Source organism: Cinclus cinclus, chromosome 1 (assembly GCF_963662255.1).
Source record: "Cinclus cinclus chromosome 1, bCinCin1.1, whole genome shotgun sequence".
In the NCBI taxonomy this organism is placed as follows: domain Eukaryota; kingdom Metazoa; phylum Chordata; class Aves; order Passeriformes; family Cinclidae; genus Cinclus; species Cinclus cinclus.
In genome coordinates this window covers 53,537,510-53,564,903 of record NC_085046.1, presented here as the reverse complement: position 1 = coordinate 53,564,903, position 27,394 = coordinate 53,537,510, and the positions used below count along the sequence as shown (strand labels likewise).

General features: G+C 35.6%; 1 protein-coding gene across 1 annotated transcript in view; it reads left to right on the top strand.

Annotated features, from left to right (window-relative positions):
* Nucleotides 1–27,394, top strand: part of SUGCT (succinyl-CoA:glutarate-CoA transferase) — a 317,243-nt gene that overhangs the window by 132,454 nt on the left and 157,395 nt on the right. The window contains exon 12 of the mRNA XM_062498088.1: nucleotides 1,248–1,350. Coding sequence (XP_062354072.1) covers nucleotides 1,248–1,350 — 103 coding nt within the window. The remainder of the gene's footprint in view (nucleotides 1–1,247; nucleotides 1,351–27,394) is intronic.

Below are 27,394 nucleotides of genomic sequence, written 5' to 3'. Positions count from 1 at the left end.
CATGCTTAATTTTGCACTTTTAAAACCTTTTATTTTATTTTTGTTTTTTATTGTTCCTTACATTTCTTCTAGAATTGTTTGTTGACCTCAGGAATGAAGCTTCTAGCTCTGAGAAAGGGCCATCCATATTTTGTGCTAGAAGTAAAGCTGAATGTTACTGACATTGTTCCAAATTACTCTTAAGGAACAACAAACTGGTAGCTGCAGAATACCAGTCACTGAATGTCTCTTTTAAAGGTTTCTATGCATTTAATTTCTGTCAGGTCTTTAAATTGCGTCTAATTTTTTTTTGGTGTTGGGTATATCATGGAGTCAGTCTTTGATTTCTAATAAGCTGGTAGACCTCTGTGGTATTCATCTTCCTGAAATTTAAAATACTCTCTCCAGGTAAGTTCACCTTTTATTTGGGATCCCAGATGACTGCAGAAATACCATCTCTCAGTGGCTGGTATTGTTTCAACGGTGTGTTTTCTTCATGTATGCAACTTTACTAGGCAGATGAGGAAAGAAATTCTATCTAGCAAAACAGGGGAAATAGTGGTGGAACTAGTTATGAAACTGAATGCTTGGAGAGAAATAAAATGAGCTTTTTACAGGGGAAATAGTGGTGGAACTAGTTATGAAACTGAATGCTTGGAAAGAAATAAAATGAGCTTTTTGCATGTGATACAAAGACCTGGAGAAATGTGTTCACCAGCATACAGGCACCATGTATATATGCTGAACTGGGTGTCCTTAGGATAGGTAATACAACCATACAACAAATAAATATGTGGTCAGTTTTGTTACCTGACCTAAAAATGTGGTTCTTAATTCTGATGTATATTTTTGATGGTGTTTTACATCAGCTTTTACTGAGCAGTATTGCACGGTACTTGCATTATATCTTTTTGCTGTTAAATATGTACATAATGAAAAACAAATATGAAGCACATTAGTATAAATGAGCAAGGGAGAAAACCCATTGATCCTTATTTGAAACTGATGAAAAGTGCACCAATCCTGCTTTACTTCAGATGATCAGATAGCAACAGGAGTCAGCTCAGAGATGTTCTTTCCCCCATGTCTTAGGGTTTTGCATTTCTGAAGAACATAGGTAGTACATATTTGTTATTATATTCACTGCCTGGGAAGAAATCAGTGGAGACGAGTATGGAAGCAGTGAGAGAGGAAAGGAGGCATGCTATACATTGCTTAGAATCAGAAAGTACAGTGTTAAAACCACATTCATTCTTACTTGCTCTTAGGTTTTCAGAAAAAGCGACGATGGAGTGGTTGCAGCTCTTTGAGGGGAGCGGGGTTCCATATGGCCCAATCAACAACATGCAGCAAGTGTTCTCAGATCCTCAGGTTGGTGCCCACTGAGTCTCTTCTGTACATTATTACATGTGTTGTATGGATGCTGAGTAATGTTCACTCCTCCTCACTCAGACCTGATTCTGCCTACTTTAAAATGGGATTTGAGAGGCTTATGATGGATTGAGTTTCAGCCAATAGTATGTCATATTAAAAAATAAATACAGATCTTTAAATTAATTATATGTTTGGGAACTCAGATTTTGTCATATCAAATTAAACTGTAAGTATTCCATGTCTCTCATACAGAGTCTGTACTTCAAAACTGACTGGTAAAACAGGGAAAGAAACCATAATACAATATGTAATTGAATTTTATCACATAAATATGCAGAAAAGCACCTTTTTGGGGGCCCCAAAAGAACTAATTTTCTGTATGGAGGATGGATAACCAAGATCAATTCTGTTTGAAAGAAAATGGGCAACATTTTCACTGGAAAAAGAAAAAGGAAGCACAAAATCCATATAAAGAAAGAATCTTAACCTTTTCTTGGCCTGATGGTTTCAGTAGCTGAAAGCAATTAATCTGTATATGTAATTTAAATGCTAAATATTACACTGGATTGCACCTATGCTTACTTATGAACAATAATGTTATATTTTAGTATCTGTAGAGTTGTATTATCTTCATATACCTGGATGCCTCCCCTGCTTTTTTATTCTCTGGCTTAGGATGGGTTAAAAAGGCCCAAGATAAACTGGATTATACTATCTTGAGTACTGCAACTGAGTATTTTATGCCTATTCTAGTGTGTGATGGATCTCTTCTAAGCTGATTTTTACTAAAGAGAATCACAAGAATAAATGATTGATCATTGACTGTTTTGGTTTTTTCTTCCAATTTTGTACATGTCTATGTCTGCTGTCAGAAGTGTTTGCTGCAACTGTGATTGTAGCGTTGGGAAAGTAAGAGCAGGCAAAGCAATCCCTGTCATAAAAGAATATGTTTAAAATAAATAAGATTGATATAAATATTATTATATTTTAGAGGCATAAAATAATATTTGTTAGGTGACTGCAGGGAAAGAATCTCTTTATTAAATAAATACGCTCTTTCTCCTTAAAATGATGTAGTATCATGCCGTAAAGTATGCATGGGCCAAATTTTTCACTTCATAACTTTCACAGGGATTAAGGTTGGGCTTTGAAGAACATACAGCAAGAGTATTTTACTCAGACTTGGCTCTACTTGGGGCAACATTGGAAAAATATTCTGTGCTCCTTTTTTTGATGCTGCGAATTTTAAGAAGCTGAGTCTACTCAGAAGGAGACTGTTTCTAAAACATATGTCATGGGCTATTACCTCCCAAATTGGAAAGAGGTTATCTTGGCTACCTAGCTCTTGTCAGAATTCACCTAAATAATATTTTCACATATATATTATTATTATAACTATATATATGTTATTTATATATGTGTGTCAAATTATTACTTGACATAGTTAGTCTATCTATAAAAGATATCATGGTGCTTTGCAGTTAGATATGCCATGTTTTTTGAAATATTTTCCTGTGAAGGGGCATGCTAGTCTCTTCCTCATGAAAGTGCTTTAAAGCCTTCATTTCCACATCCTTCTCTGAAATACGTGGCACCTGGACATGGCTATTGGAAATTTAATGCCAATATTTGTGCATAGCTACATGTTATACCTTTATTTAATTTCTGAAAGAAGCATTTTCTCACAGTTTTTTTCAGTTCAGTTTAAGCAGGGGGAAAAAAGACTGAGATTGTCTGACTGGGGAATAAGTTTCTCACCTGAGGACTGTAATCTAGGAATCCTCTGTGTCAGATACAGATAGAGAAGTTATAAAAGCAAGGCCCTATAAAATCAGGCCTTGCTCTGCTAAATTAAAAGCTAGCTTGTCACTTTTTCTAAGTGCAGATAACTGGTTTGCAAGTTTCCATGTGAAAACAATCTTGAGAATTAACACAAAACAACTAACTATTAACACAACAAACTATTCCTGGGTGAAAAACAAGTTCATTTGTAATAACTTGTCTCATGAGAATCAGTGGAGAAAATATGTACACAATTCAAGAAGAGAGAGATTTGATGGACAGGTAAAATACCTTTGCCTAACCAATAGAGTAATTGGCAAGAAAGATGTTAACCAATTAAAGTTGCACATGAGGTCTGTAAAATGGTATAAAATGAGTTGTGTGAATAAAGAATTGGCTTTTCCTGCATGAAGAAAATGGAGTCTCAGCAGATTTATTACAATACTCTGCCACTTTCATAGTTGAAATCCCAGGTATAATAGGAGAAAACGAATCCACCAACAAAACATACTCTAATCACAGAAAGATTTTTCATAGAACTGTAAAATATTTTGAGTTGGAAAGGACCTTTACCCTTCAGGACCTTTGACCTTTGTGAGGTCATCTACTCAACCCTGCGATCTGCACGGGTATCTTCAACAAGATCAGTTGCTCAGAAGTCCCATCCAGCCTGATCTTGAATATTTTCATGGATGGGGCATTTACCACCTATCTGGGCGTCTTGTTCCAGCGTTTTCTGACCATCATTGTAAAAAAACTTTAATATAGCTAATCTAAATTGACCTGTTTTCAGTTTAGAATCATTAACTCTTGTCCTATCACAACAGGTCCCACTAAAAATTCTTATAGTCCCATTTTAAGTACTGAAAGGCTACAACAGGGAATCCCCAGAGCCTTCCCTTTTCCAGGGTGAATGTTCCTAGTTCTCTTAGCCCTTCCACATTGCAGAGGTGCTCCATCCAGCCCTCTGATCATCTTCACTGCACTCCTCTGAACTCCTCCAACTTGCTCATTCCTATGCTGTGGACCCCAGAGCTGGACTCAATAATCCAGGTGGGATCTTAGCAGAGCAGAAGGGGAAGATCTCTCTCTTGGTGGGCTGGTCACACTTCCTTTGATGCAGCCTGGGATACGTTTTATATTCTGGAATGCAAGCAAACATTTCTGGTTCATGTCCAGCCTCTCAACCACCAACTCCCTGTATTTGCTCTTGACAGGGCTGCTCTCAGTCTTCTCATGCCCCAGCCCATATTGATCATGAGGATTGCCTAGGTGCAGAGTTTTGGACTAGGCTTTGCTGAACCTTGGAATGGTCCCATGGGCCCACTTCCCAAGCATATACAAGTCCTTCTGGATGGCATCCCATCCTTCAGGTGTGTCAACTGCACCCCTCATCTTGGTGTTGTCTGCAAGCTTGCTGAGGGTGCACTCGATCCCTTTGACTGTCATTGATGAAGTAATTAAAGAGCACTGGTCCCAGTAAGTGCCCCAGAGAGACACTTGTCACCAACATCATATCTCACTGAGACTCATGGATGTGACTATCCAACCAATTTATTCATCCACCTATTCATCAATCCACCCATTTTCTTATGTATAAAACTGATCCCAGATTTTCATCAAGTACGAAAACTTTGTAATAATTCTTCCCAGTGCTCACATTATTATGTGGTTTTCTCAGACTAAGTTTAGATCAGAAAATACATTTCTAATAAAGATTTCACTCGATTTGCATATGATGACCATGGATAGTGATACTGTATGACATGTTAAACTCTTAAAATTTACATAACACTGTTTGATCATAGCACAGTTATCTGCTTCTCATCGCCATTTGCTTTCAACCATGGTGAAGAGTCCAGAAAAACTCAAAGCCAGTGCTAGTTCAGTTTAGCCCAACTATTACCTAATTCTAATAGATAATACAGAGGCATTGCTACATCTTCCATTTTGTGTATTATCATCATGATTGGAGACCTAAATGTTTTATTTACTTCATTTATTGTCGTTATCTTCATCCTTGGATTTTTATATCCATAATGCAAACACCTTTCATTGTAAGTGTAGTCTTGCACTGTTGATGTCTGAGATGCACTGCATGGATGTCAGCTCAGCTGTCAGTAATGCTGTAAAGGCTGCTCTAGGCTGGTATCAGATGAAGACACAAATCCTGGGAGGGGATTGGAATAATGCAAGGGATGGCTAGAAGCATGTCTGAGGAAGTAGGAGAAAGACAACTACAGGGGATGATTGAAATGGTCTAATGGAACTCAATTGGCTACAGGTGGATTGTGTTTTCAAATTTTATTTTAACTAAAAGAACCACAGAGTTCTGAAGGCTGGGAGTGGCTTATATAACTCTATCTATAAACTGAGATAAAACAACATATTTTTTGATCCCAGGACACTTTGCTAATATCATTAACAGCTTCAGTTGTACTCCAAGTGAGCTGCCAAAACCCAGGAAATTTCTTACTAAGCTGGAGTGCCAGGTGATACTGTTTTTCCATGAATGGAGTGAAATGTCCACTTTTCCCACTGATTATAATCTTTTATTCATTTGTGAAGTTAAAAAGAATACCACAGGCATTTTGTACTGGTAAGTCAATCAGTCTGTGGAGAGATGTATGTGTGTACTTGTGCATATATGGATAAAACGGCTGAGAAAAAAAGGAGGTTGACTAGTTAAGGGAACGAATTTCTTAAAAATGTGAGGGAGGAATGTTTGTGAAAGTTCTTACAAATGCTTACTAGAACAGTATAGGCTATTTTAATGAAAATTTATATAGTGGAACTTTTTAAAACTATTTTTAAAAAATGTGCTCTTTTAACCAGGCCAAGATAGTACAAACATTAAAAGAATTCTTAAAACATTTAAAAATCTTATGAGTGACCTCAGTATGGTCCCATTTTATGTACCCTGGGGAATATGTGTATGCAATACAATGTGGTTTGAAGCTTTCCAAACAAAACAAACTTAAAAGAGAATACCATTTTTAATAGAAACTATTCAAATTCTCCCAAAAGATAAAACAAAATAAAAACAGGTACGCACTGTACTGCAGCTAAGTATGCAAAAATAAAGATCTTTGCTGGCAAAATGAGGTGACGGAAGGTATATTTTTTTTCTTTAGAATGTTCCCCTCCCCTTTTTTGCATTGTAATTTCTTTCAAAATTCTTTAATACAGTGTTCTGACTTTAATTAAATAGCTGGTATACACCAGAAGCAACAAAACAACCCAGGAAAAAGAAATTTAATATTTATTAATAGTAATAAATATTTAATAGCAGTTTAATAAATTGTAATCTGGTGTTTTATTATATTAAATCTATTAATGTTGATGAGTTTTACTATATGAATGTTGTCAGCTGAAAATAAAATGAAAACCATGCAGTGGCACTTCCCCTATGCCCCCACCCCCCCCCCAACAGTTACAGTCGTACCACACAAGTTGAGTACATCAGGTGTAAGACATCATCCTGATGCATCACTTCTGAGAAATATGGGGAGGGAAATATCGGAGCTGAAATATCACAGCTGGCCCTGATTTCAGCTCCTGCCAAACACCTGCAGACTCTAAAAGGATACCATAACAAAACTCCACCCTGTGGCAAGAGGCCATCCCTTAACAACCCTTCCCTGACTTTGCATCACTATAAAAATTAATTTAACATTTTTTACTGAAACCTTAGTCTTCCTGTCCCAGAAGGCCATTACAGTTCCTTTGGCCATTTCTCTGAGTATGCCTCAGAAAAAAAAAGTCACAGTAAACGGAGTATTGAAATATCTGATTGCTGGCAATTATTTGATGTTTTGAGTTTATTATTTGTGGAAAATTATGAAGGTGGTAGGTTTTTTTTTCTTTTACTCATTAACCTTCAGATTGCCTCTTATTTTGGAAGAAATTTCATATGCATCCTGGCAAAAATTTCCTAGCATCTGGTAAAAGCTTCTACATTCAGTATTGTGAACATATAAAACAGCAGAAGTTATAAAATGTGTAGGGTGGTTTTCTGATTTTTTTTTTTTAATTTTGTGGGTTTTGATGCTGGTTTGGATTTGATTTTGGTTGGGGCTTATTTTGTTTTCTTGTTTGTTTGTTTGTTTTTAATATGACCATATTTTAATTGTTATTCTTTATTGAAATACACTGTTGTGGCATATTGAGGGCTGTACAAAGTAGAATGAAATTATATTCATATTCATAATACTATAGGGAGGTTTTTATATGTAGAGGTTTCTGCAACTGAAAAGCAGCTGATTGAAAGCCTGAGGTAATATGATATTTATGGAAGTCATTCCTAACAGACAAGAGTTAAATTTTGCATGTGTCTATTAAATAAGTATTAAAACTGGTTGGAAATTCTACAGTGGAATGTTTTTACATTTAAAAATGCCAATTCATTGAAAGTGAAACAACTGGATGAACACATCTAAAATGAAACTGTACTTTGAGTCAGAAATTCAACTGTCTTCATGTCTCTCTCACCAAGTTGAAAATGTGTGCTGCCTGGCTTTGGTGTTTCAAGACCAACTTTTACGTCAATTTTAATTCTGTACAATGAAAAAACACTGCACCACCAGCCATACCCGAGCCTTTAATTTTGTCAAGAGTAGCTCTCTTACACTAAATTGCAAATATTTTCAAGCTTTTGGCCTGTGTGAATTTTAGTGTATTCTGTTCTAAAGGGGAATGGATTAAGAACAGGAACATATTTCAAAGAAGTAAAATGGAAAATCCAATTCCAGTACTGTTTGTAGTATGTGATTTTCACAAATATGCACTTATGTTGTATATATGTAGTATGAGAGAGTTCTATATCCAGATGTTATAGGAAAGTCTCAAAATGAAACAGCACTTGTATTTTGTTTAAGGAATATTGTAATAGGAAATGTGTTTTAAATTTTGGCTGTAGTGAAATCTGGTACGTGACTGTGCCATGTTTGTGCATGACCTGCCTCTGTTACAATGACTCATGGAGAGCTTATAGTGGAGAAGTCTTGAAAAAAACCTGTACGTTTACATTAATGACAAGATTTTGTCTGTACACACATTTAATATACAACTACTGTCTTGATTAAGAAAAATACTAGTAAAGGAATAGCTCAACAATTTCTATTATGAGGTTTTGGTTTTGCTTGCCTTTAGCTATACAGAATTTTCAGTGCTGGTTGTCTGTTTTAATCTCAAGTACATTGGAAACAATTCTGGTAAAATGACCTACTTGTGGGGAATAAAAAGTTTCCAGAAATAAGGGGTTTTTTCCACATTCTGACAAGTAGGTTTTGCCTGGGAGCTCTTCTGCTCCATTTTATGGAATTGGCTCTTTCTTCAAAAGACTTGAGCAGAAATTGGTGGCAGTGTCATAGATACGCTCTTTTCTGTTCTATGTTTTTGAAGGTTAGTGGAAAGAAGCTAGCTATTGGTAAAGAGGACTGGAGTCCCATGCATTGCACCTGTTGCCACATGTTCCCCAAATCTTTTATGAATTTTATGAGCCCAGAAGGTGTCAGTTTGGCTTGAGACCTCGATAAGAAATTTTCTAACTACACTAGATCAAATGCTTATGGTTTTTCCATGTTGAATTTTGATTTCAAGAACTGCTACAATAAATAAGAACAACACAAACATGAAAACTCACCATCAACTTTACTGTAGACCCTCTAATTCATACGCATTGTGATATTTTTAAATCAGGTAATGTCTTTCTGCTGTACCATCTTCCTCAAACACGCAGGATAGACTTGACTGATCATTAGGAGGGCATTTAGTCTGCCTTCTGAACCAGGTTGTTGTCTGTCAGATTCTCAATTCGTTTGATTCAGAGTATAAAAAGAAGTGAAAGAGGCAAGAAGTTGCAGAAATATAGCTTCCTATTTATAGAATAGGAATTGAATTCCAGACAGGAATCTCTTCCGACATCTGCCACACAGTTCCCACATGGTTTTGGATAAGTCACTTCAATAAAAATATTAAAAGGTCATTTCATGTGTGTGCCTCATGTTCTGAGAACCTACCTTGTGGTGCCAGATGTTTCACAGTACTGAGTCCTCGTGGATGTAAACTAAACTGTTTACAATATGATTGGAACACCAGAAAAACGTGATGATGTTAAAATAGCTGAAAAAACGAACATGGTGGGTTTATCCTTAATCTTCTCTATCTTGGCTTCTTAGCCATGAAGTTGGAACTCTGAGAAGCAGTCTTGTAAAGACACAGTAGTTATGTGTCTGTAAAGTTTATTTTCTCATGTGAGAGAATCAGAGAATTTGGGGAAATAAAATTTTTTCTCATGTGATTTAACTGATGTATATTAAAATAAGGCCTTATGAGAAATGGCACCACTTTTGAACATCTTTACTGAATGAGGGAGGAACCTGGCATGTTCAGCATGCACTTATATTGCACTACATCTTCTTTGTACAAGCAAGCAAGGGATGCTTAGGAGCAAAAATTTTTCAGTGCACTTTTCCGTGTGTATATATAAGAATGGTATGACTTTAGCTATTAGTATTTTCACTGAGAAAAGTGTGATCTAAGTATTTGTGGGTTATGAAGAATATTAACATCTCAAAAAAGAGATACGTTCTCATAAAATACTCTGTTGTGTTTAAAAATTGCATTGCAGTCATGGCCGTTCAAGGACATGAAGAGTCACCTAGCCTGTTCTGGCCATTTCCTTCTAGAAGCACACATGTCAAAAAGCCATGCTTGGATATGAAACAAAGAACCTGTTTTGGAAACCTCTTGGGGTTTTTTAGGCCTTGGTTTTAAGAGTCTATAGTACATGTCCCTTGAACTCTTGGATTAGTTTCTGTACTTGCAGGAGTTACACACTGGTTCCCTAATCTTGCAGCTCATCAAAGAGGCATCAGTCGGTTTCAAAGAATTTGTATTTGGCATCTCACACTACCAGAGTACACTCAGGATAAGGCCATCAAACTTTGATCTACTGAGCTAGATGATGTGTAAGTTCTGAGTAGTGTGAGCCCAGCCCTCAGTTCTGTTTGTATAAACTCTGTAACTGTGGGGTCAAAAGCAAGTTTTTAATTAACCCAGTTGTTGCATTTATATAAAGCTTGGCGAGTGTTAAGACTCCTACATGTATGGGAAAGAAAGGAATACAAATATATGTCCATCTCATCAAGTCTCTCAGCCTGAAGTGAGTTTATATGATAAGTAATTGATTCTTTAGAAGTTGATTTTACTTTTTTAAAATCAGAGTGTTCACTGAATCATCATCACAAAGTAATAGTGAGTTTAAAGAGGTGTTCTTTGCTTTCCCCACAGTATTGAAATTATGAGACTGTCTATGACTATTGGTTGCCTGACTCAAATAAGTACATAAAATCAAGTAAGAGAATAACATTATTTTAAAATATTTTTCTTAAGTAATGTGACTTCATTTACTAAGCAAATTTTAAGTAGAAACAATAATAAAAATTGTAATTTCAAATTAAATTTTAGACATGCTTCAGTATAACTTTGAACAAAGGGTTGCTTCTAATGTTTCTTAAGTTTTTTAAATTTTTTTTTCCAAATCAATTCCACCAAGTTCTCTTGGAGTTCATTTGAACATAGCCTAGAGATTTTTTTTGTCTCTCTCAGAGGCCATAAGGGCTAGATTTTATCCTTGGTCTTTATTACTTATATTGATTAGAAACAAATCTATTTATAAGTAGAGTGGTGAAGCTTTGTAGTGTAAGTTTTGTAGGCATGAAAATACTAAAGACATCCTGGGAATACGTATTTTAGAATCTCTCATATTATTGTAGCTACAGACACATGTATATACTTGTAATACATGTATTCCAGCAAAGAAGAAAATAAAATGCAAAGTCCCATGACAACAACAGAAACTGAGCTGAAACTGCAGAAACTGTGCAAATCAGGCTTTGCTTATAATTTGGTCTTCAGGTGCTTTACCTGAGTGCTCAACTTGATTTAAAAATATTAACTCAAACCATGACCCTGGCTTGTCATCCTGACGTTACAAGATTTCCTGCACTCGTTAGCCTAAGTTCATTTTGGAGTCCCACTCACTGCTGAAAAATAAGGTGATATTTTCAGATGAGATGCTGACACGTTTATTTTACACTGTAGTTACGCAATAACATTTAAAGAAAATGTACTGTTTTAGTTTTATGCCTCTTACTAACAAGGAGAACTATCTGAGCCATGAGAAGACAAGTGTGTAGGCTGAGTAGGAGTGGGTATTTGAAGATACAGATTTCCAACCACCACAAAAAGGCATTAATTAGTCAGGTAAGCGTTCTCTGTCATTGCCGTTTTCTCTCTCATCTCTGAGTGGTTTCATGTAGGTTTCTGTTATGATTCAAGTAGATGGTTTATGGGGAAGCAGGAAGTGTTTCCTCACTGTGCATGGCCTGTGAGGTCAGAAACATAACCATTGTTTTAAGGAACTCATTCTAAGTTTAAAACTGCCTATAGCATTCAGATGTCAACACTCAGAGCAGCCAGCCGCATGATGAAATTTTCTTCACACAATTTCAATTGGCTAGTTTTCAGCCATAGCATTTAATTATAATAATTTAAATCAAAAATTGCGTAGATTTGCAGTATATGTTTTAAGCGTAAAGCTTCTGTTGAATTACATATAAATCTTGATTAATATTGCTGATCTGCAATGTTCTCAAAGACTTTAAGTCCTGAAGAACAATCAAGATTTAGTGTTAATTGAAAAACTAAACAACAAAAATCTGATTTTGATCAGACTTAGAGAGAGAACTTTGGGAGGACACAGGTGAATTTTAGTTGTTTAGGATGACACCTGAAACTCCTCATAGCTCACAGAATAAGCAAATTAAAATGAAATTACATGAAAAGTCACCCCAATGTGACGGTAGTGTAGTAAAGGTGATTAATGGCAGTGTTAAATGTCAGATCCTGATTCACATGCGAGAGAGGAGAAAGGCAGAAATCAGGAATTTGAAGCCAAGTTTACGAATGGTAAGAGGAATACAAAAGAATAAATTGAGATGCCAAGGAGATGGTATTTATACTATTGATCCCAGTTTAATTTCTAAGAAAAAAACAATAAGTTAAAAAAGTGATCTTTAAAAACAAACAAACACTGCTAAGTTAGTCTCTCATGTTTTTCTACCAATGTTGCAAATATTATGTTCTTCTGTGACAACCTGTATGGATTGGAGAGTTTTGAGAATCAGGCTACAAACCTGCAAGGGCCATTTTGAGGGATTGCTTTGTGTTTCCATGAGCTGGGTTTTTGAGAGAAGCTTCTCCTAAATGTGGTCATAGTCTGATGCTCTCTTGGCATAGAGCAGGCAACTGTAATGCATTTTCCTGCAGTCCTTAAGTCACACCCAAAGTAGACATGAACAGAAACACCATTTTGTATCTGCACATCTTGTTCTTCCTGATACTGTATTTGCGCGGGTTCACAAATGAGAAAGAGAAGTTGGGATTTCTCTATTCCTTCCTTTGATGCTCAAGACACCTGTTTCTCTAAAACAGTTCGTCTCTGTGTCACTCATCAAGATACAGGTTTTGATGTTGAGAAACTCTTTAAAGCACTTGTAAAATTCTCCCTCTTTTTCCTGATGCCCCTAAAAACTGTGAAGTGAGCAGAATGTTTACTGACAATTTGAGTGTGCAAATACTACTTCCCTCTTGTCCCTGTCAATTCCTGTGTTGTTATGATCCCTTAGATTTAAAATACTTGGGATTCCCCCATCTTTTCATGACTTTACTAAACTGGTTTTGGATATGTGATTTATTTCATGTTGAAAACTACAGTAGCAAATTGAACTGCTCATTTTTGATTCTTCTGTATACCCTGATACCAAGACATGTTGAAAAAGCACAAATGCTTTCCTACTACTTTCATGGTATTGCTTTTCATCTTTAGGTATTTTTCTGCTATTGATCCTTTGTTTTTAACATTTCCTTTGTGAACTTAGTACTAAATTTAAAACTTGTGTTTGATTGTCTACAAAATATGTATTTTTTGATTGTAGCATTTATACCCAACTTATCCTATTGGAAGTTATGTTTTAGAGGGAACATAAGTTCTGTTGATACAGTATTTTGTATTGCTTACTCTCCACCATAAACTGTTATATTTGAAAAGAGTTCTACTTTGCATGGCAAGCCCTATTTATTGTAAGAACCTGTTGGATTTTTCGGTGTTACACATTCTAATTTTTAGGGCATAAGAATATGTACTTTATAGACATGCATATTTGAGCATTTCTTAGTCATGTGTTTTAAAACTATATATATATATCCTTGATATATACACCTTGTGACTGGTATTTCTTTAATTGCCTTTTTTTTGTCTTAAGGTTTAACTTCAGTAAATATACTGCTAAAACTAGAGTCAGTTATAAATGTGTTATTAAAAGAAGGTGACATTTAGTTTCTCCACAGTGAAATTTCAAAATATTTGGAAATTTCAGTAACATGCTTTCATGTCTTTATCCTCTGAATATGCCCTTTCAGAATAAAAAAAAAAAAAAAAAAGAAAAAATTATTCTCAGCCAAACAGCTATTATAAATGAAATTAAAGGCACAGCAAGACTAGAGCAATTGCTAATCAAGTAGAGATCTAACTTTATCCTTTACTGGAAGCAAGTTTATAAAAGTAAAAGCAAATTATGGGTTCATGTGACATGTTTGCTCTTCTACAAGACTTCAATCCATGCATATTTCCTATTTTAGAGCAAAATGAATTCATTCTCACTGTTTATGTTTTACTTCACTTTTTAGATGAGTGATGGAAAAATAAGCATGAAATGAAAGCATGTGGAGATAGCTTATATTTTCACAAGTCATCTAGGAGAGGGTGTAGATAGAATTGTCACTGTTATTTCACAATACAAAACAATTTTTCCAAACTTTTTCATGGTTTTAATTGAATTTTTGTTTTGAACACACCAAATTCTGTAGATACAAACCTTCTGCTGCTTTGAAAAGAAAGATAGATGCACTCCTCACACTGTAGTTGTATTTTCTATGAGATAGCCTTTGCATCAGTTTGGCCTTTGTCAAATCAAAGGAGCAAAAGACAGTTCTGCAATCTAAATTGATGTAGCTGTCTAACTGACCATCTAAATAATCTCAGAACTCGGTGGGGTGATGGGTGAAACTGAAAAAAAAGTGTTTATTTAAGTATGAATATGGTTTATATTTGACTATGCCCTTAATTGAAAATTAATGCACAAACCATGTGGATGTTGAAACAACAACAAATTACATCAGATTACCAGTGAGTTTGGTTTGTTAATTCACTGTTTCCTTTATTTCTGATGAAACTTCCAGTAGGTAGGCCAGCCTTTGGGTGGCTGGAAAGAAACCTCAACATGAATATTTAACATTAGATCACAAATTCATTTATAGAGGCTGCTACTTTACTAGAGGGGGTGTGGAAAATTTAGTGCTAATTACTCAGTCTTGACTTTTCAGCAGGTCACCACAGAAGTAACAGAATTCTTAAATAGATTTTAGATTTTTGTAATAAATGCATTTTCCCTGTATTTGTATCAGAATTTTTTTAACTGTGTTTTGTACACATTTTCCAATTAAATGCGAAGAAATAAATTTTATACCAAAATATAACATCTGTACATAGCAATTAAAGGCTTGAAATTTATATGTATACAGTGTAATTAGGAATTATTTTACCAATTACAGAATAAGAGAACATAGTCCTGCTGCAGAGGAATCTTGCCTGCTGCTCTGTGTGGTTACTTAATAAGACATCACATTTGCCCGAAGTTTTGAGTAAAAAATTGCTTGTAAAATGCACTACAGCTTGATTTAATGGGATTAAAAATGATGAAAGGGGATAATTCCAAATTCCTGTTTCATGTTTAATTTTGGGATTTGCTCAAAGTCTCCAGGAGGTTGCAGAAAGTAATAAAAGTGTGTAGGGAGATTGCAGTAGCTGATAATATCCATCACGTGTTCTCTGTTTAGTGCCTGCATGCTTTAGTTGGTTGAGTTAAACAGTGAAGTTCTCCCTTCTCAGTCGCCTGTTTTGGAGTCATTGCAGCTGTTCTCAGGAGAGTAAAAGACTAAGCATACTTGCTGACCTAACAATGTTTTCTGTTACCAAAGCAAAGGATTTTTCCAAATGTGTGTAGCCTCATGCTGATATGCACTTTTCCGAGCAGAGAAGTATTTGATAGATAAACATTTCTTTACTGCTTTCTCTAAAAACTAATGTTATAGCCTGACTGTTGCTCCTGTTAGGAAAACATAGCTTAAAAAGCAGGTTGTTGTGTTCCTCCCCTCTTTTCTTCTTTTTTCTTTTTTTTTTTTTTTGTATGTTATTAATCTTAGACATTTGTTTCTTCAGACAACAGTTATGCTAAATAGAATGGGACTAACTTTTTAGTGAATCAATCACTAGAAGTATGAGTCTGGGAGAGATAAAATTATTTGTAATTTATATCAAATTAATTAAATAATTTTAAATATTGTCAAAAATTTAAATATGACTAAAGTAGCAAGGAGACAATCAAGCTATTTCTAATATACTATATCCTAGCAAGGAGACAATCAAGTTATTTCTAATATACTATATCCTTGATCAAAAGTGAGATCTGAAGAAGTGTTTCCCTTCACTCAGAAAGAAGCTCACTAGCATAAATGTTAGGATATTCTGTTATGATTATGATACTTTTAAGATGGGATTTTTTTCTCTTAAAGAGGAATGGTGGCAGTACTAAGGTTAAATTAATCCAAGTCATCTATTTTTCTGATCTAGTGAGCTGGTTACCAAAAAAAAAAAAAAAAGCCATCTGAAAACTGCAAGGTCCCCAGCAGTGACTTGATAAGTGCAGCAGGAAGAGGGTCTGTCAAAGGAGCCTGGAAGTAATTCACAACAGAGATATATAAATGGCATATATAATGGTTGTCTTTAGTTCAATTAGAATGTTTCGTGCATCTCATACAATCTAGATATTTTTCTTCAAAATGAGGAGTTCTAAGGTTGGTTATCAATTTTTCACCTGGTTCTTGTATTTAGAAACTTTAAAAAGCTGAATGTAATGTTCATCTTTTTTAATAAAATCTAGCTGAGATTTTGTCCCAGATATATTTTTGAGCATCCTGAATTTCCATATTATTTGGAAAGTTTATGATAAAATCTAGATTTTTGGAAAAATGTTACTTTTAATATGCAAATCTTTAAGGAAAATTTGAATTTGAGCTGAAAAATCCAACTTCATAATCCACTTTTTGTATTGTGGAAGTAATACATGCTTTTGGAAGTTGAATTTTTTTAACAGCTTAATTAAACTCAGTTAAATGTCTTACACATTTCAAAACACTTCTGTTTGGTTTTGATTTTTTTTTTAATTGATGTTGTTTTATACTGCCACAAATCAAGATAAGCATAATAACAGCAGAAGGCAGAATAGGAGCACCTTTATTTCATCTATATTAGTTTTCAGGCAGAAGGTTCTTCATAGATTAGGTGAAGTTGGTTTTCTCCAGTAGGCTGGTGATTTAAAGCTCCAGCATTAAAGTGTGGCTAACTTCACAGCTTTGCATACAATGGCAACAGTTGAGTGTTGATTTGTGCATTCTCTTGCTCTTAAACATCTGAGAATCAGTCATCAGTCTGCAAGGAGTGTTCTATGAGCAGTTTAGCATAGCAGGGCTTTCAAATATATTTTCTTGTTGCTAAATAAAATAAGTGCCAAGAAAGAGGTGGCTACAATAGAAAAAATTTATATATGCTCTTTTCAGAACAAGATGGAATCTTCACCTGCTTGCACTTATTTTGGCCTTTTCCTAAACTCAAACAGCTCCAGGGACTTGAATCTGAAAGTTGCTGAGCATTTTTGACCCAAATCCATCAACCAGCATGCTTCTCATGCAATGTTGCATTCACAGCAGTGTGATTATTCATTCTTTTTTTTTCACATTGTAATAGTCTACACTTTACAGTGTTTAATAGTTTCCATTTCATTATTGAATATCATACATTCTTCCCCCATGAAAGATTTTCTTTTATTTTTTTTTTTCTGTTGTGGCTGCCTGCCTCAAATGGTTTGCCTGTGTTCTGTGTGGATGAAAAGCTAGGGGGTGTTGCTGGGTTGCCTTTTTTGCAGGATTGTTTGCTGTGATGTTCATCCCTATATGCCTAGTCTCTTTCCTTCTGCTGGAAATACCGTGTATTCCTCTTGCTGCTATTTGCAGTGCAAATTCATTGGGCCTTTTTATAGATATGTGTGTGTCTGTAAGTATACGTATTGCATAATTTTTCCAGAAAATTGCAATTTTAATATCTAGTTGCACTCAATTCCATAATGTGGTAGCTGATACACTACACTGCCATATTTTTCTAGTGTAATTTACTGAGATTTTAAAAAATTCTTTATATCAAGGGGTGTGCTTCCAGCATTCATTTACATGCCACGTTTCTCTGTTGCACTGAATACCTAGGAACAATACCAGCAATGTTAATTAAAGGATATGCATCAATGCAAAAATGCGTAAATGCCATTATAATATAGTGAGAAATTCTATCCATTGTACTATGCTCACTAGCACAAAATTATCCAATTTAGTGAATTTACATATTTTTATTAATTGGAAATTTCTTTTATTTCATGCAGTGTTGCATGGATCATACGATGTAGTTTGTGAGTTCAGCCTTTGTAAACCCAATGTTATGTAAAATACTGTCTGTTTCCCTGGGGTCCCTACTGGGGCCAATATTGTTTAAACTCCTCATTAATGACTTGGACAGGGGACTGAGTGAACCTCAGCATGTTTGCAAGTGACACAAAACCGGGAAGAGGAGTTGATATGTTGGAGTGTAGCTGCTATTCAGAGGGACTTTCACAGGCTGGACAAATGGTCTAGCAGGAACCTCATGAAGTCCAAGAAAAGCAAATACAGTATCCTGCACCTGAGAAGAAAAGTCTCAAGCAGCATTACAGCTTAGGTATTGACTGGATAGAATGCAGATTTACACATAAAGACACAAAGATCTTCATAGACAGCAAGCTGAACAAGAGTCAGCAGTGTGCCCTTGTGAGAAATACTAATTCCTTGTTGAACTAAATAAGTAAGTCATAGCACTATAGAAGTACATGTTACATGATAACAGGCAATGGGCGTTAAGTTGCAGCAAAGAAAATTCTGATCAGATATAAGGAAGGAAAGTTTCACAGTGGTTTTATCTAGGTTTTAGATCAGATATGCTGTGAAATCCTCATCCTTAGAGACAGTCAATACTTGCCTGACCAAGACCCTGAACACCCTATGCTTTACATGGACATTGGAGCAGAAGACTACCAGAGGTCTACTATGATCTGCTAATGATTTATTTAAAATATGATTGCATTCATTTTTTTAAGGACACAAGTAGTAGCCTCTGGGTAGGCATGAAAACTAAACTGTATGACTATGCAAATGTTTCTTACTGGAGGATTTTTAGAATACAAACAATAATTGAAATGAATAAGGTAGAGGACTGTCAATGTTTCAGTAGTTTAGAGGCATGTTCAAGCTGAAATTTCAGCAGGTCTGCTTTTGGTTTTTTTTCATTTTTACTGGTATCACTTCTGCCTTTTTCTGCAGCGGACGATGTTTTACCCTAAGAAATTGGATCAGTTTGCCAGCACCTGCAGAATAAGGAGAAAGAGATTTCCCTGCCCAAGAGATATATTTCTGAATAATTTTTTTTTAAAGTCTGAAGAAGAAAAAAAGGGAAGAAGTGATTTTTAGGGTCCACTGTGTTAGGAAAAAAATTTAAAGGAAAAAAATAGTGCATGAACCAGACGGTTTTATTTAAAGCATCCAGGGCTGATAAGGGAAAAAAATGGAGATACAACACACAGGCTGCAAATGCAGTTCTCATGATTTAAATCTGGAAGGCTGTACAGTACATCTGTTTAACATCTTGCAATTTCAAGAACTGTGCCTTGAAAACCTTCTGTCACAATGACACATGAAATAAAAGGTTATGTTATGACTTTCAGATGCAAACCTGTAAAAGCTTTATCTAACAGCACACTATCTTTTATTAACCCATTGCTGCTGCTCACCTATAATTCTCTTTTGCCTGTGATGTTGTGGGAGATTCTACTGCATAATAAATGTCAACTCTGCAACAATAACTTTTTAATTGCATTAAATTACATATTTGCTGTATGTAAAGAGAAAATTTGCATCTCTGTATATCTCATCTGTTTTCTCTATTGCTCTTATCATTCAGCTATATTTGTTTTTGATTAAAGAAATGGAACTGATTATTTTATTTCTGTCATAACCTTTAAGAACAATTAGAGTGGCTCAGAATAATTTCAACAGTTTCAAGATTTGTGATGCCATAAGGGAAAAAATACTGGAGTGGCTTTAAGATAGTATTCTTTATTCAGGGCTCTGATTTTAAGGCTATGAAGTTAAAATAAATATGAGTAGAATGGTTTCCTGGTCATTAATTTTGGTACTTCTGCATCTCAGAATTTGAAAAAATTATCAACATTTGCTCACAGGCCAAAGATATTGCATAAAAGTGGTGCTGTCAAAATCTTGACAGAGCTGTGCTAGGAGGCGTTTATCAGGCTAGGCTGAAGTTTGCTTAGCTATAGAAAATGTGATTAGCACATGAGGGGTTCTTCAGTGTTCTCTATAGCAATTACCCAGGAGCTGGAGGAGGGTTATGGTACATTTACAAGAAAAATTCATTTATCCTCTTAAAATGGAATCTGGAGCAAATTGCTCTGGCTTGCCCACTCCTGGCATATTAGTACCAATATTGCACATTGAATCAAAGTAAAATGAGGGGCTTTATCCCCCAGAAATGCTTCATACCTTTCCAGATCAGATTGTACAAACTTCCATCTAAACATAATGATTGAAGTCTGGTGATTCCAAAAGTAGAGTCTGGAGGCTGATAATATTTGTCATTCTGTGTTTTTTCAGTGTGACCTTGGTTAAATTATGCAGCTAGGTAGTGCTGTGTTTTCCATACTTACAAAACATGGAGATTAATATTTACCTTGCTGAAACATGCTTTATTCACTGTCTGCCAAACACTTTAGAGGTCTTTGGCTGAAGTCTCAATGAGTGCTGCTATTTAATATGTTGAAGTGTGATTTGTTGGTTTCCTTTACAAGGCACAGATGGTCCCCAAGAAACAATGGTGATTTCTTTACCTCAAGGAGCTGATGCCACGCATACAGCAGAAACATCACAACAGTGAGCTCTGCTGTATGACCTACACTGAGTGGGTGTGTGAAAGAGAGAGAGAGAGAGAGATAGCATTTCCTTCATAGACATACACACCCTCTGACCCAGACTAGGGAAGAATCTGCTTTGCAGAAGGTTTGCTTCAAGGGATTTTCCACATGTATTTTATTATGTTAAAGCTGATAGTGGTGACAAGTTGCACATTAAGTAACTGTTTCTTCAAAAATGTCCTGTTTATATTCTCTTTAGGAAAAGTGATGTAATACTGAGTTTCTCAGATAAACAAAGTCTTTTGGTTATAGAGTATGTTACTATTGCATATGAACCTTGCTCTCATCTGCCCCATACCTATTCATTTTAGGCCTCTGGCTTTGTATGATGATTACTTGCATGTTAAGGGACAAATGTATTCATATTCACTAAGTTAGTAGCCAGTGGTTTCCACCAGGGAAATAAGTTTAGTATGCTGTTAATAATTTGGTTTCAAAAATATCGGCAAGGGCTTCAACATAAGAGTCAGTGAAACATGTGGTCCTAATCATTCCCTTAAGAAGGAGACATGGTCTATTTTCCATTAGCAATGGTGCTTACAGCAAATGAATAAATATAGAATGAAATTTACACATGTATTATAACTTTAGTGTATGTGCATGCATTCAAACATGCATGTGCATGTGTCTGCTTAGGAATACTCCCAGTGAGTGTAAAGTGATGACTGCTGTAACAGAGCCAGCCATGGAGAGCAAGCTGGTTGGTAGATGAATTGTAAAATGTAGCTGTTTACAAATTAATTTTTCCCCCCTTCCCCAGGCAGCAAAGTTCAAAAGGTACATTTGCATCGTGTAACTGGCATGAAAGAGCTACAGTAAAATTTCTTGTAGCAGTGTTAGTCTTTTAATATAGCCCCTACTCAGGGTTCATAATGACATAATTTTAGTCCTCACCCCTTGCACCATGCTGTTCCAGCACACAGAGACCAGCTTTAGCTGGACTGGGCATAGAGTATGGCACTGGGAAATGGAAGTGGAAATGGAATGGAAATGGAAGAGCGAACTGCAGTTCTTGGTAGGAGCTGTTTTATCACATTGAATCATGAGGGCACCAAGAGTCTTTCTGTTGATGCCTTACCTGCTTCTCTCTTAGAAGAATTGCCATAAGAGGGTATACTGACAGGCAGAAATTAAGTCCTGCTTCTCCTTTGCCTTCTTTCAACCTTCCAATTGCAGAACAGCAAAGCAGAGCCCTATTCTGCATTCCTCATTGCTAGATTTCTGTGGGACATTGGAGCTGGATATTATTTCCACTTTCTCTGGTTTTAGCTAACTGTCATTCTTGACCCTCTATCATGTACAAGATAAAAGCCAAGGGTGAAAGCAGTGTTTGATTCCACCTTGAGCATATTTGGAGTAGACCAGGTGTGAAGCAGAATGTGAACTACAACTTTTTTAGTGAAGAATTCTGTCTCAGCTTTTCCCCCTGAATTTGTTTCTGAGTTAACCTGTTCAAAGATGACTATTTGATAATAATCCTCTCCTGCTGCTGCCGTGAGCAGCATCTAACCTACAGATGTACATGTAGATTGGGATGACAAAATGCCTATGGAAGGAGACAGCACTCCATCATTTTCTTCTAGGCTTGATGTTTGCATTGTTACATCAGTCTTGGTAATTTCTTCATTTTTCTAATTTGTATATACCACTACATATGATCTTGCTAATTGCTAACTGGTAACTGTCCTTATAGTAGATGTCAAAGTTAAGAATTCACACTGAGGGATGCTAAGATTTCATTCACAGAATTTTGGAAGTTGTTGAATGAAAGAAGTTTCATTTCTTTCACAAGCACTGAAGCTGCTTCATATTTGACTAAAAAGAAATCCATGAAATGGGTTTGCATATTGTTCAATTTATTTTGGGGGGTTTTTTGGTGGTTGGAATAAAGAGACAGAGGACAAATCTGTGCTTTTCAATTTTTTAAAATTTTTAATTTTTTTTAAATAAATGCAAGCTAGCTAAACTTAAATTATGGCTTTCAGAAGAGATCAATTTTTCAGGTACCAGTGTGGATTTTTGTAATTTTCTCCTCTCTTGTGAGATTTTCACTGGAGATTTAATGGCATGCTGAATCTGGCATCCTTGGAATGGGCAGCTCCAAGACTGCAATATTAAAAAAATTAGGGTCCACAGCTTATGTTGTGACTCCCCATCTAAAACAGAGTTTTTGGCATGGATTCCAAATCATGTAATGGGCCTTGTTTTGCTGTGGCCTTTTTACTTTCCTTCACATGTTCTGTATTTTGCCTAAAGGGTAACTCAAGCATTTTTTTTCATTTAAACTTGTTTTTTGTGAATTGCTGCAGTGTAGTACTTTTACATTTTTAATGTAAAAGGTGTTGCTCTGATAATAGATCCTTACATTGGTGGCATATATAATACAGTCCCACAGCTGTCAACTCAATGTTTACCCACTCCTTAATACTTGGGTTTCAGCTTTGGGGAAGCAATTTCAATGTACACCAGTTTTATCTTAAATTAAGCAAATTGTAGAGACACCATACACCCTGGTCAGGTACTGGTTTTGCCTGAGATAGTTTAAAAATAAGATGTTAGGTACACTGGGAGCTTTACTGTGGACATTCACTCCCTGTGTCACATTTTGGAGGCTGAAGTCATTGGTACCTTGAACATTCTCTAATTTCTGTTGCATTTATGTAAAGTCCTGCACCTGCCACTTTTGGCACTGGCTGCAGATTATCAAGATAGATCTCTTCTGTTTCCTCTGACACTTGCTGTATTATCATCACTGACCCCCAGTCTTGTGTGTTATTTGTGGCCTTGTTTTCAGATGAGGGAGGACATTAATTCACAAAAGTAAATGTGTTCACATAAACTTCACTCAAATCAGCATTTTCCATTTAAGAAAACTGCTTGGGCAAGTCCATAACTTCAACAGGACTTTCAGCATGTACTTAAAATACTTAAATGCTTAACTGGAGAAGGATGGACTAAGTCTTTCCTGAATCAGAGCCATAATTTCTGAAGTGTCAGTTACACAACCTATTGCAGAATATGCTTTGACAGATGGATCTAGGTAATGTGAAAGCCATAGAAAGGCATCTTTGTAGAGAAGTTGTTATTTCTTCTTATATTTCATTTTTTCCCCCGTTCATCCTGGGAAATAGCAATTACTACTGCTTACTTCTTATATATATTATGTGTACATATATATGTGAGCTTATATATGTCTATATATCTGTATATATATCAAAATAAATTTCTCTATTTGCCTTTTGTTATTAGTACTTGATAGGTGCTAGAGCAGAATTTTTTTCCCCTTTGCTGCTGAGTATAACAGTGTACAATGTGTTAATGAAACCATGGTAATTAAAAAAAAAAAAAGTGAACCTACAGTTGGGTCATCTTTCCAGAAAAAAGTAAGACTTGATCTAGAAGCCTTACATGTTTTCCTACACAGCTGAACATTGCTGCTAGTGTCTCATTTGAGTATCTGTCTAAGGTTGTACTATCTGTCTCTGGACAAACTGGAGAAAAGGATCAATAAAAAGTTAAGGTATACAGGAGAAAACGTGAACTGTTATCAGTCCTAGGTGCTTGGTAGAAATACCTCTTTGTATATATTTGTCCCTGAAGTTTAGAAGATTCAGGTGGTAGGTTCATCTAAATATCCACTGAGTTAAGGTAGTTCAAAGGCGTTTGAAAGAGGCTGAGTACTTCACTTTCAGAAATCAGCTACAGAGGGAAAGGTGGTGGTTTTATTAGATGAACTAATAAAATTAGTTTGAGGAAAATACATTAGCAGTTCCTGCTAAAGTCAGTAGGAGATGACAAGATCCTGTTTCTCAAAATTAGACCACAGTGTTGCAGATTAAAAGACAGACACATTCAGAGAAAAGATACTTTGGGGCAAATGTTCCTTGTGGGCAACATGTTGCTCTTAAGACCCTTGCTACTGGAAGAAAAAATTTAAAAAGAGGGAAATGCGTAAAGAATATTAGTCTTGTAATAAGACATGTGTTATCTACAATTCCAAAAATATGCAGCTCCCTCCACCATTTTTCTGCCTTTGACATGCAGACAGTAAGCAATATTTCGATTTACTTCGCCTAGTTGGTATTCAGATTACAGTTATTAAAAAGTATCAAAACACAAGGGAATTTCTGATGTTGATCAGTGCCATTGGATAACACATACCACATGAGAACTGCAGCTGTCTCAGCTGGTGGTGAGAGCAGAAAGGGTGTTTGTACTCAGCACCTCACTTTCCTCTCTGAGGAGTTTGACACTGATTGTTTTCTTGTATCTAGAATGTACAAAAAGTCACAAATAGAAGGGAAAATTACCTTGTACTGCAATTGTGTCAACCTTGAATTTAAGAACACCTTTTTCTTGGTCACGGTTGTGAACTCAGAAACCAAATTATTAAAGCTTCCAAGATGAAGTCATATTGAGAAGTCATACAGTATTGCTAAGTAACCAAAACTATGGGCAGTCACTGTAGAGAATTTCAAGGACAAGGTTGAAAGTACACAGTGTACTAGTTTTTCTAGTGATCAAATGTTTGCTCACAGTTTCCCACTTGACTGTTTTTACACCTATGTTTGATATAAGTATATACTTTGAAATTAAATAACCAACTCTATAATTTATCCATTCCCTAACATTTCTTATAAGTGGATCTCACAGCTTTTTTGCTGAAGAGATAAGTGTCAGTATCCCTGACAGGAAATGGAAGCAGTGGGGCACTGAACTGGCTTTACATCAGTTGTATTGTAGTCAGGATAAGAAATGGTATCTCTTGTATTATAGTAAAATATTGTGGGGTTTTTTTCTGCAGTTTAAATATACTGGGAAGGTACAGGATATTTCAAAATTTTCTTTGTTGGTGTGGGCTTTTTGGTTTTGTTTAGTTCTGATGTGTTTTGATTTTTTTTCTTCAATGTGACCAGTATTTAAACCAGCATGTTTAAACTGCTGTGAACTGAAATTGTGCTAAGTATACTGATTGTTAATGTAGTAAAACATGGTGACTTCAGTTTGGGGTTTACTATTTATTTTTTAGTTTTCTTGCATCTGAAGCTTGAAGCAAAACAAGAGAGTATAAAAATTGGCAGAAAGAGTGATTGGGGAATAAAAATACCCAAGCCTCACTCAGCTTTATAGTATGCCTTTCTGTTGGATAAAGAAAATGCAAGCAGTATGCAAGTGAATCAAAACTATTCAGCTGAGAATTGTGTTCTTGGTTCATATCATTAGGAAAATGAAGAGAGACAGTGTGTTGTGACAACTCTGTCAAGCAGTGATTGATTTTGAACTGGTTTTATATATTTTGTTTTATTCTTTTATTGTATTTGAATTTTGACTTTCAAATCCCCTTTCCTATGAAAACCACTTTCTCAAAGAGTGGAGCTGACTGTCTGACTCTGGACTGAAATGAGAAACCTCTGCTTGGCTTTTCGCTAATACATCACACAGTGCGGAGATGATGCTCCTGTCCAGCTGGAAGTATTCAGTTCATTGTTCATCCATCGTGATCAGGATGTGTCATGGGGGTTGCCCTGTTTGTTCTATTTTTGCTTTGCTCCTTTTGCCTGCATGGTTTAATAATTTTTAATGCATAAATGATAACCAGGACTTCATCCTAATACATATGTCTGTGCAATGTTTTTATCAGTTACACTCTTTTAGGGGGAACATACCTCATTTTGAATCATAGTCCAGCTTCCACTGGGTTTTCATCCTGCTCCCTTTTCTTCTCCCGGCTATCTTAATTTTTTTCTTTTCTTTAGGGGGTTTATTTTCCAGCTTAACCATGTAGACATACCTTGACTGCATGCTGTGTAAGAGACTGTGGTATCTGAGGGAGTAGGCATAAATCTGTCCAGGAATATTATGGATTCCAATTCAGTTTTGAGGGTGATGTGCTGTTTGACCTTAGCAAATTCACTTAACAATGCACACCAAAAGGTAAAAAGGTGTGTTAGTTACATAAAAAAGAACATATTGAAGTTAATTTATGATTAGATGGTAACTGAAGATGTGTCTAAGTTCAGAAATTTTTGTGTTGTGATGGGAGGAAATGTAAAATGAATGCTAAGCACGATTTTAGGGTTGGATCATATCATTAACCAGGTACCACTGGTAGAATATTCTTAGTCTCTGCTGTGTTTTTTCCATGTGCTAACTAACATTATGAGCAATTGAAATGCAATAATATTCTTCTTCATTATGAACAACTTCTGTGAAATACAGTTTTCTCTTTGGAAAATAGATACAGTACTTCATCTCTATATTGTGTTTCAATAATTTATACATACATATTTATTAATATGCGTACATAATACTATAGTATTATATAAAATTTGTGTCAGAGAAGAAGACGCTAATTTCTTGAAGAGAAGGCCTCTCAAATTTGCTGGAAAGGGGATTAGTTGGTGTGGTGTGCTTTTCTGGGTTTGTTTTTGTTTTGTTTTTAATAGCTATCTTTGTCTCATTCTCCTTATATTTTTTTTTTGTTTTTATGAAGTAAGCACATGTTTAGGAAGTATGAAAATGATTACTTTTCATTTTATGCAAAAGATAGATCAGAAAGCACGTAATGGTCTTACATAATTTCATTCCCAAATTTATTTCCTCTGCAAAGTACTGATGGGAAAAAATAAAATTTATAACCAAAGTAAATTAGCAATTTCCTCTACAATAGATATCTCTGACAAATCCTGGCTTTTGGAAAGTACTCTATGAGATTCTGCTATTAACAGTTTGAACAATATCCTGCAAGTGTCCACTAGATTGATAAGAGAAAAGAAAGGCAGCAGTGCACAGTTGTACACTGAGTAAGAAAGTAGAGGGAAAGAAAGCTGCACAAATTACAGATGTGTGGCTTGTGCCAATTTTTTGGTGAGACTTTAAGAGTATTATTGATCGCTAGCACAGACTTAGAATTTGGTTGCCAAACATTGTATAGAATAATGATATTAGCAAAAGTCCAGATTATTTAATGTTTCTAGCAATTTGTAGATGTAGCACATAAAAAAACCTTCAGT